The 18,619-nt window shown below is 46.7% G+C and overlaps 1 protein-coding gene across 1 annotated transcript in view; it reads left to right on the top strand.

The window, feature by feature from the left end:
- LOC117510300 (anthrax toxin receptor 1-like) overlaps positions 1-18,619 on the top strand; it is a 144,787-nt gene that overhangs the window by 97,952 nt on the left and 28,216 nt on the right. The window contains exon 15 of the mRNA XM_034169955.1: positions 9,870-9,965. Coding sequence (XP_034025846.1) covers positions 9,870-9,965 — 96 coding nt within the window. The remainder of the gene's footprint in view (positions 1-9,869; positions 9,966-18,619) is intronic.

The following is an 18,619-nucleotide window of genomic DNA, read 5'->3' as shown; positions in this document are numbered from 1 at the left end:
GATAACACACAGATAGGTTGGGTACCCGCATCTGTGGGTTATCAACATTCAGATGCAGGTACTCTTGATTTTGCCGATTTGGGATCGCAGGACCCATTCAATCAAACTCCCTCACTCCTTCCCTGTTGCAGATAATATGGCGGTTGTTGTGAAGGTGTAGTAACACAGACCCACAACAGGGGGCGTAAATGAACGGACAATAGATGAGCCAAAAGACAACAATTTAATGTTGTGAATATGCACAACGGAATACAGACAATAGCAGATTTAGAATCAAGTCAAATATACAAAGGTGACGTGTGGGCAGGCTCGAGGATAGAAGACGTCTGTCCAGAGAAGAGCCGGGTCCCACACGATTTCCACTGCCCACGGATCCGAAGCACACCGGAGCCGCCAAGTCCTGAGTCCCCAGGTGGCCACCGTCTCCAGCTGTCAGATCTGGTACTGCTGGCAGGAAGCAGAAGCAGTTTAATGGTGGGTGTGTGCACACCCAGCAAACAGTCAGCAAACACAGTTCCTCTTCTGGTGGGACAAACACCTCCACCTCAAATCCAGAAACTAGGCACGTGCAGAAACCTGTGAGTACTTATCAAAGTTTGGAGTGGGGAGCAAAGCCGTCAGCCCTCCACGTACCACAAACCCAGCCTCCAGCTGCAAGCACTCACCAGCTGCAAAAGTACCGATGCAAAAAACTGTCGCAATACGGCTGAGTAGTTTACCTGAGAGGTAGAACGATATCTCGGCAGGGAGGTGGAGTTGCTGCCCGGCTTTTATGGAGATGGTGACGAGGTGATGATGAGTGACAGCTGTCAGGTGGTGATGAGAGACAGCTGTCATTCCCGGCTGCTCCCGTGAGGCGGCTGCGCCCTCTCGTGCCTGAAGCCTGCACTTCAGGCAGGGTGCCCTCTGGTGGTGGGCCAGCAGTACCTCCTCTTCAGCGGCCCACACAACAGGACCCCCCCCCAACGGGTGCCTCCTGGCGCCCGACCAGGCTTGTCCGGGTGACGGGTGTAGAAGTCGGCCAGGTCCAGGATGAAGCTCCTCTTCACCCAGGAGCGTTCTTCGGGTCCATACCCCTCCCAGTCCATCAGATACTGGAATCCCTGGCCCTTTCGACGGACGTCCAGGAGCCTGCGAACCGTCCAAGCAGGCTCCCCATCGATGATCCGGGCAGGAGGCGGCACCGGTCCGGGGGTGCGGAGGGGTGAGGTGTGGCGTGGCTTGATACGTGAAATATGAAAAACCGGGTGGATCCGCAGTGAAGCTGGGAGCTGTAGCTTCACTGCGGCTGGGCTGAGGATCTTGAGGATCTTGAATGGTCCAATGTATCGGTCCTTCAACTTAGGGGAGTCCACTTGGAGGGGGATGTCCTTAGTTGAAAGCCACACCTCCTGCCCGGGCTGGTATGCAGGGGCCAGGGAACGCCGGCGGTCTGCATGGGCCGTGGCCCTCGTCCGGGCCTTCAACAGGGCAGAGCGGGCGGTGCGCCACACCCGACGGCATTTTCGTAGGTGGGCCTGGATCGAGGGGGCACCGACCTCTCCCTCCACCATCGGAAACAATGGGGGCTGGTACCCCAAACACACCTCAAATGGGGAGAGGCCGGTGGCAGAGGACACTTGGCTGTTATGAGCGTACTCGATCCAGGCCAGATGGTCACTCCAGGCCGCCGGGTGCACGGAAGTCACGCAGCGGCGGGCCTGTTCAAGTTCCTGGTTTGCCCGCTCTGCCTGTCCGTTCATCTGTGGATGATACCCGGACGAGAGGCTCATGGTGGCCCCCAGTTCCCTGCAGAAACTCCTCCTCATGTCAGTTGGTATCCCATGCAGACGTACAACGTGGTGGACCAGGAGGTCTGCGGTCTCCTGGGCTGTTGGGAGCTTCGGGAGGGCCACGAAGTGGGCCGCCTTGGAGAATCGGTCCACTACCGTGAGGATGGTCATCATGCCCTGGGACGGCGGGAGGCCCATGACAAAGTCCAGGCCGATGTGCGACCAGGGGCGATGAGGCACCGGAAGCGGCTGGAGGAGTCTTTGAGTCTTCTTGTGGTCCACCTTGCCCCTGGCACAGGTGGTACAGGCCTGGATGTATTCCCGGACGTTGGCCTCCATGGACGCCCACCAGAAGCACTGCCGGACCACTACCACGGTTCTTCGCACCCCTGGGTGACAGGAGAGCTTGGAACCGTGACAGAAGTCCAGGACTGCAGCTCTGGCCTCTGGTGGGACATACAGTCGGTTCTTCGGGTCCGGGCTCCGTGCCAGGGCCTCCTGGACGGTCTTCTCCACGTCCCAGGTGAGGGTGGCCACGATAGTGGACTCGGGGATGATTGGTTCCGGAGGATCTGACAGCTCCATTTTGACCTCCTCTTCATGTACCTGGGACAAGGCGTCGGATCTCTGGTTCTTGGTCCCGGGGCGGTAGGTGATCTGGAAGTCAAAACACCCGAAGAACAGTGACCAGCGGGCTTGCCTGGGGTTCAGACGCTTGGCGGTCCGGATGTACTCCAGGTTCCGATGGTCCGTGAAAACCGTGAATGGCACTGCAGCTCCCTTCAACAGGTGTCTCCACTCCTCAAGAGCCTCCTTCACTGCAAGGAGTTCCCGATTGCCCACATCATAGTTCCGTTCTGCCGGGGTCAATCTGCGGGAAAAATAGGCACAAGGGCGGAGGACCTTATCGGACTCCCTGCTCTGGGACAGCACGGCTCCTATCCCTGAGTCAGAGGCATCCACTTCAACGACGAACTAGCGGCTAGGATCGGGCTGCACCAGAACTGGTGCAGTTGAGAACCGGCGTTTCAACTCCCTAAACGCGGCTTCGCACCGATCCGACCAGGTGAAGGGGACTTTTGGGGAGGTCAGGGCTGTCAGGGGACTAACCACCTGACTGTAGCCCTTAATGAACCTCCTGTAGAAATTTGCAAAGCCGAGGAACTGTTGCAGCTTCCTACGGCTTGTCGGTTGTGGCCAATCTCTCACCGCCGCAACCTTAGCCGGATCGGGCGACAGAGTTGGAGGAGATTATGAACCCCAGGAAGGACAAAGAAGTGCGGTGGAACTCGCACTTCTCGCCCTTCACAAACAGCCGGTTCTCCAACAACCGCTGCAGGACCTGACGTATATGCTTAACATGAGTCTCAGGATCCGGGGAAAAGATGAGTATATCGTCCAGGTATACGAAGACGAAACGGTGCAGGAAGTCCCACAAAACGTAGTTTACCAAGGCTTGGAACGTCGCAGGGGCATTGGTGAGGCCGAACGGCATGACCAGGTACTCAAAGTGACCTAATGGGGTGTTAAATGCCGTCTTCCACTCGTCTCCCTTCCGGATCCGAACCAGGTGGTACGCATTCCTAAGATCCAGTTTAGTGAAAATTTTGGCTCCATGCATGGGCGTGAACACTGAATCTAACAGGGGAAATGGGTATCGATTGCGAACCGTAATCTTGTTCAGCCCTCTGTAATCAATGCATGGACAGAGCCCACCGTCTTTCTTGCCCACAAAAAAGAAACCAGCACCCATCGGGGAGGTGGAGTTCCGGATCAACCCGGCAGCTAACGAGTCCCGGATGTAGGTCTCCATTGATTCGCGCTCCGGACGTGAGAGGTTGTACAGTCTACTGGACGGGTACTCAATGCCCGGGATCAGATCAATGGCGCAATCGTACGGCCGGTGCGGGGGAAGAGTGAGTTCCAGATCTTTGCTGAAGATGTCAGCAAGATCGTGGTACTCCTCAGGCACCGCCGTCAGATTGGGGGGGACTTTTACCTCCTCGTTAGCAGTCAAACCGGGGGGAACCGAGGATCCTAAACACTCCCGGTGGCAGGTTTCGCTCCACTGAGCCACAACCCAGACAGCCAATCAATCCAGGGATTGTGTTTAATCATCCATGGGAAACCCAAAATTATGTAGGAGGTAGAAGGAGTTATATAAAACTCAATCTCCTCCCGATGATTCCCAGACACCACCAGAGTTACTAGTTGTGTCTTGTGTGTGATTAATGGAAAAAGGGTGCCATCTAGCGCCCGCACCTTCAATGGTGAAGGGAGAGCCACTAGAGGGAGCCCTACTTCCCTTGCCCATCTGCTGTCCAGCAGATTCCCTTCTGACCCCGTGTCCACCAGTGCTGGGGCTTGATGGGTTAGATCCCCACTCAGGATCTTGACTGGGAGGCATGCAGATATGCGTGTGTGTCTCACGTGAATGTTATGACCCACCCTTAGCCCAGTCTCCAAAGGCGAGTGTTGTCGTTTTGGCCGTTTGTGGCAGTTTTTCTGTATGTGCTCTTTTGAGCTGCAGAGAAAACACTCCCCGTGGGCCAGCCTCCTCAATCTGTCATCTGATCTTATTTTGGCCCTGCTCGTTTCCCTAGCAACGTCAGCAGGGGGAGCTGTTACCACACGGAGCGCTGAGGCTGTGGAGCGTGGGGACGGCGGCACCTTTTCGGACCCGGAAGGGAGAGGGACGGCTCGTGCCCGGCCACGTCCTTCATCTCGCTCCCGACGACGTTCTTCTAATCGATTGTCTAATCGTATGACCAGGTCGATAAGCCCGTCTAAATCCCGTGGCTCGTCCTTAGCCACCAGATGCTCCTTTAGGACCAAAGACAGTCCATTTACAAAGGCGGTGCGGAGTGCAACAGTATTCCAGCCGGACCTCGCAGCCACGATGCGGAAGTCGACTGCATACTCGGCTGCACTCCGACGCCCCTGTCTCATCGACAGTAGCACTGTTGAAGCGGTTTCGCCTCTATTTGGGTGATCGAACACCAGTCTGAACTCCCTCACAAACTCAGTATATATTGATAGAAGCTGTGAATTCTGCTCCCAGAGCGCCGTAGCCCAGGAGCGTGCCTCACCTCGAAGCAAATTAATAACATAAGCCACCCGGCTAAAGTCCGACGCGTACACGATAGGACGCTGTGCAAAGACGAGCAAACACTGCATCAAGAAGTCTGCGCATGTCTCTACACAACCTCCGTACGGTTCCAGGGAACTTATGTATGCTTCAGGGGACGGTGGGGGGTTCGTTGAATGACCACTGGAATCTCTGTATTCGGCACCAGGACAGCAGGAGGAGGAGCTGCAGCTGTGCCCCGTGTGGGCGCTTCCACCTGTGCGATGAAAGCCTCCATCCTGCGATCAAGTATTGCGCTCTGCTCGGTCACTAAGTCCAACCGAGCAGTGAAGGCGGTTAAGATGTGCTGCCACTCACCTAACACGCCTCCTGCTGGCGCCTGTGCACCCTGCTCTTCTATTGGTTGTTCAAACGTTGGTTGACGCCCCTCGGAGTCCATGACGTTGGCCGAGATATCCTGTTGTGAAGGTGTAGTAACACGGACCCACAACAGGGGACGTAAATGAACGGACAATAGATGAGCCAAAAGACAACAATTTAATGTTGTGAATGTGCACAACGGAATACAGACAATAGCAGATATAGAATCAAGTCAAATATACAAAGGTGACGTGTGGGCAGGCTCGAGGATAGAAGACGTCTGTCCAGAGCTGGGTCCCACACGATTTCCACTGCCCACGGATCTGGAGCACACCAGAGCCGCCAACTCCTGAGTCCCCAGGTGGCCACTGTCTCCAGCTGTCAGATCTGGTACTGCTGGCAGGAAGCAGAAGTAGTTTAATGGTGGGTGTGTGCACACCCAGCAAACAGTCAGCAAACACAGTTCCTCTTCTGGTGGGACAAACACCTCCACCTCAAATCCAGAAACTAGGCACGTGCAGAAACCTGTGAGTACTTACCAAAGTTTGGCATGGGGAGCGAAGCCGTCAGCCCTCCACATACCACAAACCCAGCCTCCAGCTGCAAGCACCGATGCAAAAAACTGTCGCAATACGGCTGAGTAGTTTACCTGAAAGGTAGAACGATATCTCGGCAGGGAGGTGGAGTTGCTGCCCGGCTTTTATGGAGATGGTGACGAGGTGGTGATGAGTGACAGCTATCAGGTGGTGATGAGAGACAGCTGTCATTCCCGGCTGCTCCCGTGAGGCGGCTGCTCCCTCTCGTGCCTGAAGCCCGCACTTCAGGCAGGGCGCCCTCTGGTGGTGGGCCAGCACTACCTCCTCTTCAGCGGCCCACACAACAACGGTTTTGGTATCAAATTAAAGCTCATCACCTCACCTTTCCATAGATATAACACATGTGTAGGTATACATCTGATAGGTTGATAATTAACATCCATTTTCATACCCACCCACTTTGAACTTATTTTTTCCATGGAAATTTGCTGAATCATGCATAATAATGTATTTCCATAAATAAAATGATGAACAAATCATGGATTCTTTGTATTGACAGATGAATTCTCATGTGTGGAATGCATGAATCATAAATTAACACCAAATAAACCAGAATGCACTTGTGGCAATGGGGTTCAAATGCAAGCACCCTTCCATTGATTTTGGAGCTTTACATTGGCCTTATGGCAACATATCAGCACATTATGTTCTTCACCAATGCCACTGCCCCATAAAGACAATATGGCATATGTGGTATGAAAATGAAACTCATTATCTCTTCTTTTTATGAGAGTAAAACATGAATTAAAGATGTATAAATCCATCATATCTGGCCACTTCAAACTTATTTCCATCCAGAAAGTTGTATTTTGCATGATAGTGTATCATCGTAATGAAGTAAGTGAGAACAGCTTGACTTCATGGTATCTTTCTGAAGCCTGGGAAGTGCTGTGTTTGGTCAGATTTTGCTGATTTAGGTTCACGGCGCAGTGACATTATTGTCCATTCAGTCAAACTCTCTCACTCCTTCCCTGATGCAGATAATGACATACTGTATGTGGCATCGAATCAAAGCTTAAAATCCATTTTCATACCCACCCACTTTGAACTGATGATTGTCATGGTAACCCTCCCTCTCCTTTAACAACCCATATACCAACTTTCGTTGTTTGTGCCAAGCGGCTGATAAGGTATGAGCATATGATCAGTATATGATCAGAATCAATTACTAGCTCAAGACAACAGGGAGGGTCAAGATTGTTGCACTTCAAAGATCTGTCACTGGTTACTCTGAAAACCTTTGACATTATATCGCTGCTACTTGGCTGCAAAGCTAAAACCTTTAGCATTCCAAGAGTTGTCACAGTCACAGGGAGTCACATGAAAATGATTAAGACTTAGTTTTATTTTGGGGGGATGTGCCAATGAGCACAGAATCAGTTTCGGCCAAAGCAGGTACAGCTGATGCTTTTGCAGGCCACTATGTTGAAACAACCCAGACAGCTGCTGAAGTAATGATCAGTGACTGCACAGAGAAGGGGAAGAAGAGGCAGCGGGTGTGACTTATATTCATCACACAAAACATCTGTATTTCTGTTCCTGTTAATGAAAATTAAAAGAAAAAATAAGTCCTATATACAGTGAGGAAAATAAGTATTTGAACACCTACCAACCAGCAAGAATTCTGTCTCTCTGTTAATTGTTCTTTAAGAAGCCCTCTTATTCTGCACTCTTTACCTGTATTAACTGCACCTGTTTGAACTTGTTACCTAAAGACACACACAATCAATCACACTCCAAGCTGTCCACCATAGCCAAGACCAAAGAGCTGTCTAAGGACACCAGGGACAAAACTGTAGACCTGCACAAGGTTGGGATGGACTACAGGACAACAGGCAAGCAGCTTGGTAGAAGACAGCAACTGTTATGATTATTTATTAGAAAGTGGAAGAAACATAAGATGACTGTCAGTCTCCCTCGGTCTGGTATTCCATGCAAGATCTCACTTTGTGGGGTCAGGATGATTCTGAGAAAGCTCAGAACTACACAGGAGGACCTGGTCAATGACCTGAAGAGAGCTGGGACCACAGTCACAAAGATTGCATTAGTAACACATGATGCTGCCATGGTTTAAAATCCTGCAGGGCAGCAAGGTCCCCCTGCTCAAGCCAGCACATGTCCAGGCCCATTTGAAGTTCACCAGTGACCATCTGGATGATCCAGAGGAGGCATGAGAGAAGGTCAGATGAGACCAGAATAGAGCTTTTTTGGAATCAACTCCACTTACCATCTTTAGAGGATGAGAACAACCCCACGAAAACCCCTGCCCCGCCTACCTTAGTGAACTCCTCACGCCACACACCGCCCCAAGAATCCTCTGCTCCACCACGTCCACCTACCGCTTGCACCAGCCAAGATCCAAGCTCTCCACCATGGGAGACAGGGCCTTCCAGGCAGTCGCCCCACGGCTCTGGAATGCCCTTCCAGAGACCCTGAGGGCCCTACAGAGTGTGGGGGCATTTAAAAAAGGCCTCAAGACATTTTTATTTAAAAAGGCCTTTTAAAATGTTAAAAATGTTAAAATGTTTAAAATGTTATGATTTTATCTGTATGGTTATGTTTTATGAATATATTTTATTGTTCTTGACCCTGTATATTGTTTGTTTTCAGTCTCTGTTCTGTAGCACTTTGAGATTCCATGGAATGTAAAGTGCGTTACAAATAAAATGTATTATTATTATTATTATTATTACGAAAACCGTCCCAACCATGAAGCATGGGGGTGGAAACATCATACTCTGGGGGTGCTCTTCTACAAAGGGGACAGGACGAATGCACCATATTGAAGGGAGGATGGATGGGGTCATGTTTTGCGAGATTTTGGCAAACAACCTCCTTCCCTCAGTAAGAGCATTGAAGATGGGTCATGGCTGGGTCTTCCAGCATGACAATGACCCCAAACACACAGCCAGGGCAACTAAGGAGGGGCTCCGTAAGAAGCATTTCAAGGTCCTGGAGTGGCCTGGCCAGTCTCTAGACCTAATCTCAATAGAAAATCTTTGGAGGGAGCTGAAACTCCAAACCTGAAGGATCTAGAGAAGATCTGTATGGAGGAGTGGACCAAAATCCCTGCTGCAGTGTGTGAAAACCTGGTGAAAAACTACAGGAAACGTTTGACCTCTGTAATTGCAAACAAAGGCTACTGTACCAAATATTAACATTGATTTTCACAGGTGTTCCAATACTTACGTAGACCCATTGGTGCTGGTGTTTCTCTTCAGATTCTGTAGCGTTAAGCGGATGAGAGACTACGACTCCCATTAATAGTGAAGCAGGCGCGATCGGCTCCAAAAAACAAATGACTTCGGGTGCGAGTTAAAGAAAAAACTGTCAGTATAATGTGAAGAAATGCAGTCTCAAGCTTCTTGTCATAAATATTTTACTATTTTACTATATTATATCTTTACTCGACCATGTCACCTGCACAAACGCGTTTTGGCCCTAAAACATCATCAGTGTGTTGATGACTTCCCCAGCCGAGGCCAGTACCCATTTACAGCTGGTTGAACTGAGACAATGTGTCCTGAGGACACAAACAGCAGGAGTGGGATTCAAACCCAGGTCTACAGGTTGGCAGACCGGCCCCTTATCTACTCCACTACCTGCTCTGCAATGAAAATTGATAAATAATAATAGAAATACAAACCTTTTTGATGAGTGACTAGGAAAGCAGTTGAAAAGCACAGAAGTTTCTCCTTATGTTGTTGTGGCTTCAGGACAGTTTTGCAACACAGTGCCACCAAAGGTTCTGGAGTGCAGTCTACATGCATCGTAAGACCACAAAAGAATTGTGGGCATGTAGGCAGATCCATGTTGTAACCAAATGCATCAGCATTATGGAAACTGGCGCCTTATAATCACACAGAGTCTGAACAGATTTAAAAATGGAAGCTACAGATGAGAAGTTGTAGTTTCAGGAAGTGGTCAAACATGATGAAAAGTTGATCTGGATGCACCGGCACACACATGGACCCCAGAGTGTAAAAATATACATTTATGCGACTTTAACAACTAATATATAACTGAACTAGCTTTTTAATATTCCCCCTACAGGATGATGAGGACTTTGAAATGCCGAAGAAGAAATGGCCGACTGTCGATGCCTCGTATTATGGAGGCAGAGGAGTGGGCGGGATCAAAAGAATGGAGGTGAGCTGTTGTAAATGTCCTTGTTGTCCACTAATAGTACTCTACACCGGAACGCCGTAAGAAATTGTTGTCCTTCACTTCCCCAATCAATTCCCCCCTTCACAGCATCACAACAGACTGAACAATAAGTACTATGTGTATTCATGCCTCTCAGACTCAGACAAATCACCATAAATTGCTTGTGAAATGGATCAAAACTGAGTAGAACCTAGGCATATCAAAAATGGAATCAGCACCAAGACCAGTGTTGCCAGATAAAACACACATTGGTCATCCCAGTGAGGTTGTCAGCTCACCTTATTTAAAAAAATAAATCTGGAAATCTGTGGAAAAAAAAAATTGTCAGCATGAGACATCCTCATACTGACAAATGACAGTCATGAAATGAGTCAAATTTTAGTGACGGGGGGTTTTGTTTTTAACTCGCTATTCCTAACCCTACTCCTTCCCCCAATCCTAACCATAACCACCCCCGACCCCCCGCTTCACTTTTAATTTCGTGCAGCCATCACGGAATGAATTCGAATGAATTTGTGCTGCCGTGACGAAAATGAGGCAGTTTTCATCACAATATCACAAACCAATAGATTCATGTATATTTCGTGCTGCTGAATAACGACTTGCCATGAGACCAGGTTGTAGCATGACACCTTGAGTGAACTCCCCACCACCACCACCACCACCACTCACACATACACCTCCCCCTCCCCATGGAAAACAGAAAAACAAAACCAATGCTAACTGTAAATATCCCTTCACATATCGCACAAATTGAGCAGAACCTGGTTGAATAGGAAAAAATGCCAAAGATTGAAACACAGTCGGGAGGAACAGATATTCGGACAGGCGTGTACAACTGCCGTACGACCACTCAGAATGTGGACGAATCCCACATCGATTGAGTCATGCACAATTGTGTGCACATCCATGAGTGCTGGACAAATGAGGTTCAATCACTGTCTGATGTCTAAAATTGTGGAAGGCAAACATAATAAGACCTGCCGACAATGGATGTTAAAATATATTGGACTGGAAACATCATATGTGTAAAATATGTGTTCCTTTTTCTTCCCTTAGTTATAATTTGTGTTTTTAATATCTGTAGGTTTTTTTTGTGAGTTTTTTGGGGGAGCTGTGGTCTGTGCCACATAAATTAATTCATTCATTTACCCATTCATTCACTCAAATATGTCAATTGCTGGGACCCCACCCACGCACATACTCACTGCCCCCCACTCGCGCGCGCTCTGACCACTCCGTGCCTTTTCAGTGTGATTGCACAATGTCCCCGTGTAGTTCACAGGATGTAACTTACTTGGTTTTTTTTTTTCGGACTGTGTGGACCCTCTCTTTTTTCTTATTTTGCTCTCAGATCATGTGGACTTTCTCTCCTTTTTTTGGACTGTATGAACCTTCTTTCTTTTGTTTTTTGTTGGACTGTGTAGATTTTCTTTTTCCTCTTTTTTTTTTAAACTGTGTGGACTTAGTGATGGTGTGCTACATGCCGTGACACACACCTTGAGCCGTTCTAAAGTTGAGTTTTTATTTTTATTTATGTCATGAAGGCCTGCTGCAACTGTTGCCACGTCAGTCCGCCTTCAGCGGTACATCTTGTGGATGTCATGATAGGTGTTTACAGCTGTCACATCCCATTCAGCTGCGCTGCTGTGCGCCACACAGAATCACTGGACTGACTGGCCGCGGGGCCGACAGCACGGTGCCGCGCGGCTCCACGTGGTGTTCCAGCATGATGTTCATGACAATCTACGATCATTATCCAACCGATGAGAGGTCATGACACTGGGTCTGTGATCTGTTTATTATGAATAGAACAGCCACTTCAGATGTGTGCGCTGTGCTCCGAAGCTGTGGAATGCATTGACCCATAGGGTCACACCGTGCCGTTTCGGCTTGGTTGCGCAATGTCCATGTATAGTTCACAGGATGTATGTGTGCCACAGACATTGCACATAGAAATACCTCTTTTGCGAACTAAAAAGGAATCCAGTGGGGGTTAGGGTTGGGTATCGGTTTGGTTTTATCCGATACCGGTGCCTACTCGGTATTTTTTAAACGATACCGGTGCTTAAACGGTTCTCGAACCGGTACTTTTAAAAAATACATAGCCAGGCGTTAGACACACGCTGTTAAAATGCAACAGTACTTGCTAATGCTAACCTAAGACACTTAATAATCAAGATTTGTGGTTGGCATTAAACTAAACTTACCTGAAGAGGAACGGCTGCTGTCATCGTCATCATCGGTGATGTGCAACGCCACACCAGTAGGGCTGGGAGTGGGACTTTCTTCAATTTGCCCTGCAGCTCCTGCTGCCGAAGTGCTGGGCCGTGAAACGTCGCGCAGTTTATCAAACACCGTGCATTGTTCAGCTTTCAAATAAACTCCGTGACTAGCCAGATGCTTCATCAAATTTGATGTGTTACCTCCCTTACATGCAATTGTTTTATGACATCTGTGGCCCATCGCAGAGTCGTTGCCCTTGGTTGTGAAATGAAGCCAAACTTTGGAGCATTTCGCCTTCTGCATTTTTATTGATCCTCTCGCTATCAGTTCTCATCAGCTAATGCGGCGCTGACGTCACGCAGGTTGACGCCGGAACACAGTGGTCGGTCGCCCCCTTTCGGCTCATGAATAAAAAACGTCAGGCACCGAAATGAGGCACCGAAATTTTCATTCTTATTCGGTCTTGTTACTACCATTTACGTCGGAACCAGTGCTCTATTGGCACCGCGTTTCGATACCCAACCCTAGTGGGGGTACACGTACAGCATAAGCTGGATATGTTGGCAGGATTTGACATGCCTGACCATGGCGAATATACCTCAAACACAGTCTGACCAGCCGTCACACTGCACCTCGACCACCGTATGAGCTTTCACCACTTTGAGTGCACCTCGACTGTGGTGGCATGTGCTCTGCATTCGGGCTGGCCACACGATTGGGCTTGGCTGTTGTTGCACTACAACTGCTGTTGGAGGTTTTTGGATTGCACTTCAACTTTGGCCAAGTGAGGGTCCAGTACCCATTCGGGTGCCATTCAGTCTCATTCGGCCTGTAGTGTGAAGGCTGGCTCCACTGGGACAATCGTCCAGGAATTGAAGTGCCCGAACGTTTTGTACATCCCCTTGAATGCAGTCCGAATGGTTCATCTTACGAATATTGTGACTGCAGTCAGATTACGGTATGACTGCATCTCGACCACCATTCATTTGGATTTCTAACGCGAGTGCGACATGAATGTGGAGTGCATGTGCTCTGGCTGAACAGATGTGCTGACTGCTGTGAGGCACATCTGTTCATTTGAATGCAGCTCGACTTTTCACAACTGTCGTTTGAATGCTCCTTCGTGTGCCATTCAGCCTCATTCGTGTTTTGTGTGAACGGGCCTTAACTTTTGTGTAAAGCAAACAACACAGCAAGAGATTAGCAAACATAAGGCTTGTACTGATTAATGTTAGCCCTGTAGTTACTCACATATGTTAGGTTGGGAACCTCTAGGCACCTCATAATTCAATTAAATTATGATTCAAAGGGCTGCGATTCAATTATAAAATGATTATCAATGCATCTTGATGCATGATTTTTTTTATACGGGATTTCTTTTTCCCCCACTGTGTGATTACTTGCTACTTTTTAAAACAAAGTATGATCCATAATGAATGTACGAGGGCTGTCCGTAAAGTATAGGTCCTTTTTATTTTTTTCAAAAACTATATGGATTTAATTCATATGTTTTTACGTCAGACATGCTTGAACCCTCGTGCGCATGCGTGAGTTTTTCCACGCCTGTCGGTGACGTCATTCGCCTGTGAGCACTCCTTGTGGGAGGAGTCGTCCAGCCCCTCGTCGGAATTCCTTTGTCTGAGAAGTTGCTGAGAGACTGGCGCTTTGTTTGATCAAAATTTTTTCTAAACCTGTGAGACACATCGAAGTGGACATGGTTCGAAAAATTAAGCTGGTCTTCAGTGAAAATTTTAACAGCTGATGAGAGATTTTGAGGTGATTCTGTCGCTTTAAGGACTTTTCACGGTGCGAGACGTCGCTCAGCGCTCTCAGGCAGCGTCATCAGCCTGTTTCAAGCTTAAAACCTCCACATTTCAGGCTCTATTGATCCAGGACGTCGTGAGAGAACAGAGAAGTTTCAGAAGAAGTCGGTTTCAGCATTTTATCCGGATATTCCACTGTTAAAGGAGATTTTTTTTAATGAAAGACGTGCGGACGGGTCCGCGCGTCGGGACGCAGCCGACGCGGCGCGGCGGCACAGGAAAAACACCTCCGTGTTGATAACCATTTGTAAAATCCAGGCGGCTTTTGATGGCTTTCAGTGAAGTGAGTATATGAGAAATTGTTTATCAGCTGGAGATGTTCCAACTTGTCCTCAAGGCTTCCAACAGAGGTGTTTTTCCTGTGGCGGAGCGTCGCGGCGGCTGCGAGCCGACGCTGCAATCCGCCTGCACGTCTTTCATTAAAAAAATCTCCTTTAACAGTGGAATATCCGGATAAAATGCTGAAACCGACTTCTTCTGAAACTTCTCTGTTCTCTCACGATGTCCTGGATCAATAAAGCCTGAAATGTGGAGGTTTTAAGCTTGAAACAGGCTGATGACGCCGCCTGAGAGCGCTGCGCGACGTCTCGCACCGTGAAAAGTCCTTAAAGCGACAGAATCACCTCAAAATCTCTCATCAGCTGTTAAAATTTTCACTGAAGACCAGCTTAATTTTTCGAACCATGTCCACTTCGATGTGTCTCACAGGTTTAGAAAAAATTTTGATCAAACAAAGCACCAGTCTCTCAGCAACTTCTCAGACAAAGGAATTCCAACGAGGGGCTGGACGACTCCTCCCACAAGGAGTGCTCACAGGCGAATGACGTCACCGACAGGCGTGGAAAAACTCACGCATGCGCACGAGGGTTCAAGCATGTCTGACGTAAAAACATATGAATGAAATCCATATAGTTTTAGAAAAAAATAAAAAGGACCTATACTTTACGGACAGCCCTCGTATTTCCAATACATTCTTAAACAGCTCAGCCATTTTTCACCTGTCTGGTTCTCCTTTACTGATTCTAAACTTTAAAACCCAGGTGGGGCCGTTGCCCCCTTCTCCCGGGCTTACACTGTCTATGTGTGGGTTCACATGCCTGACTCCATTTACCAGATTTGAGCATTGGAAAGTTGACATTTTGAAAGAATTTTGCACAAAATGGGGCTACAAAATGGAAAAAATAACTTGTGACCTTATGTTATGCACTCACACGGCAAAATGCGTCTGTAGTATTAATGAAAGAAGATGAATGGGAGTGTGTTAAGAAAGAATATGTCTTTACTGATGGTTGTCAGTAAACAGTTCCCAATCCATTACAACTGTCAGATGGTTGATAAACGAGACATTAGCAACAAGCAAATGGCCCCCTGAATGCATGTAGATTAATGAGTACCTCATATGGAAAGATGACCAAAACCTGCATGTCCATGAAACTCACAGGGTATACAGACTGAGACATGTCCATCTCCAGATTTTTTTAAAACATTTATTTATCTTCCTTTATTATTAAACAAGAAACAAAACACCAGCACATCATCTTCAAAAGTACAAACGCAACTAAAGCAAACTCAAATATGTGCAACAACTCGAACATCCAATCCTAACATACCAACCACAGACCCCATAAAACAATAAATATAATAAAAAAAAAACACACAACACACCCATGACAGTCAGCTTAATCGGGTCCAAAAGATTTTAATGATCCAAGATAATTGATACAAGGTTGCCACCCCCCCGAGTCTAAACTTGATTTTTTTTGTAGTTTTTAAAAAAACATGAGAACTTTAAACCACAAAGAAATAGATGGAGGATGTGGAGCTTTCCAGGATAATATTATTCTGTGTTGTGCTAGCAATGAGGTAAGGGCAATTACATCTGCTTGCGAGTTAGTAAGGGACACAGTGGGGACTCCAGGAACTCCAAAAACAGCGATCAGCAGACAAGATTCAAACCTGACGCCAAGAACATGAGAGATACATCAAAATACAAAATACAATATGACTGAAGTTTGGGGCAAAAAAAAAAAAGAAAAAAAGACTTAAATCACAGGGAGAGGAGTTACATCTATCACACAGATCAGAGACCTTGGGATAAATTTTGGATAATTTGGATTTTAACAAATGCAGCCTATGTATTACTTTACATTGAATTAGGGAAAGTCTTGACAAGATGATGATGTACGAATTCTGTCAACTGCTTTACCCCAGAAACCTTCCCTGAACTCCAGACCGAACTCTTGCTCCCAATTACAGGTTTGATTGACTCGATGATTGTCCATTGAGAGAACAAGATTATATATCTGCAATATAAAAGCATATAAGAGCTTTCTTATGGTGCATATAAGTTCAAAGAGGTCCTCCCAAGGACCTGTTTAGGGGGCTGAGAGGAGAACTCCGTAAAAACAGTAGATGCACAATGTCTAATTTGAAAATAAATAAATGAGATGAGAGCAAGCCATATAAGGAAGACATATGGTGCCATAGGTGTTAAAGGCACTGCGCTGCGGTGGTTTGAATCATATTTGTCTAATAGATTACAATTTGTTCATGTAAATGGGGAATCTTCTTCACAGACTAAAGTTAATTATGGAGTTCCACAAGGTTCTGTGCTAGGACCAATTTTATTCACTTTATACATGCTTCCCTTAGGCAGTATTATTAGACGGTATTGCTTAAATTTTCATTGTTACGCAGATGATACCCAGCTTTATCTATCCATGAAGCCAGAGGACACACACCAATTAGCTAAACTGCAGGATTGTCTTACAGACATAAAGACATGGATGACCTCTAATTTCCTGCTTTTAAACTCAGATAAAACTGAAGTTATTGTACTTGGCCCCACAAATCTTAGAAACATGGTGTCTAACCAGATCCTTACTCTGGATGGCATTACCCTGACCTCTAGTAATACTGTGAGAAATCTTGGAGTCATTTTTGATCAGGATATGTCATTCAAAGCACATATTAAACAAATATGTAGGACTGCTTTTTTGCATTTACGCAATATCTCTAAAATCAGAAAGGTCTTGTCTCAGAGTGATGCTGAAAAACTAATTCATGCATTTTTTTCCTCTAGGCTGGACTATTGTAATTCATTATTATCAGGTTGTCCTAAAAGTTCCCTAAAAAGCCTTCAGTTAATTCAAAATGCTGCAGCTAGAGTACTGACGGGGACTAGAAGGAGAGAGCATATCTCACCCATATTGGCCTCTCTTCATTGGCTTCCTGTTAATTCTAGAATAGAATTTAAAATTCTTCTTCTTACTTATAAGGTTTTGAATAATCAGGTCCCATCTTATCTTAGGGACCTCGTAGTACCATATCACCCCAATAGAGCGCTTCACTCTCAGACTGCAGGCTTACTTGTAGTTCCTAGGGTTTGTAAGAGTAGAATGGGAGGCAGAGCCTTCAGCTTTCAGGCTCCTCTCCTGTGGAACCAGCTCCCAATTCAGATCAGGGAGACAGACACCCTCTCTACTTTTAAGATTAGGCTTAAAACTTTCCTTTTTGCTAAAGCTTATAGTTAGGGCTGGATCAGGTGACCCTGAACCATCCCTTAGTTATGCTGCTATAGACGTAGACTGCTGGGGGGTTCCCATGATGCACTGTTTCTTTCTCTTTTTGCTCTGTATGCACCACTCTGCATTTAATCATTAGTGATCGATCTCTGCTCCCCTCCACAGCATGTCTTTTTCCTGGTTCTCTCCCTCAGCCCCAACCAGTCCCAGCAGAAGACTGCCCCTCCCTGAGCCTGGTTCTGCTGGAGGTTTCTTCCTGTTAAAAGGGAGTTTTTCCTTCCCACTGTAGCCAAGTGCTTGCTCACAGGGGGTCGTTTTGACCGTTGGGGTTTTACATAATTATTGTATGGCCTTGCAATATAAAGCGCCTTGGGGCAACTGTTTTTTGTGATTTGGCGCTATATAAAAAAAAAATTGATTGATTGAATTGATATCGGTAAAATTAAGAAAAGTATGATTCTTAAAAGATCACAGAAACATTTAATGCCCTTCTTACCCCATGGATGAAATGCAGTGTCTAAGACCAAAGGATTAAAGAGGCCATTATTACATAAAGGGCCAAGAGCAGAATCAGAAACACATTTGAACTGAAGTCGAAATCGATACCATATTTTAAGAGAGGCAAGTAAAACAGGATTATCTGTGTACCGTGACAGGGACACAGGGAGAGATGAAAAAATAATAAGGCAGGTAGACAGGAAAGGTAGACAAACACACCTGAGATTCTAACTGACACTAAGTTGTATGAGGATCTTTTAGCCAGTAAATGTATTTTTGAATGTTAGCTGCCCAATAATAATACATCAAATTAAGTAAAGACAGAACTTCACTAAGCCAACATTTTTGTAATATGATTTACTTACTCTTGCAGTTTTACCTCCCCATATAAATGAGGAAATCATTTGCTCGATAGAGTTAAGGTTTTTGGTAAGAACAAAGGAATGCCCTGAAATAGGTCTAAAAACTTGGATAAACCATTCATTTTCACTATATTAGTCCTACCTAAAAGAGATAATGGCAAATTAGCACATCTTTGAAAAGCTGACCTTATAAATTTACATAT

This window comes from Thalassophryne amazonica, chromosome 5 (assembly GCF_902500255.1).
Source record: "Thalassophryne amazonica chromosome 5, fThaAma1.1, whole genome shotgun sequence".
Taxonomy (NCBI): Eukaryota; Metazoa; Chordata; class Actinopteri; order Batrachoidiformes; family Batrachoididae; genus Thalassophryne; species Thalassophryne amazonica.
This window is presented reverse-complemented; position numbering and strand designations above follow the sequence as displayed.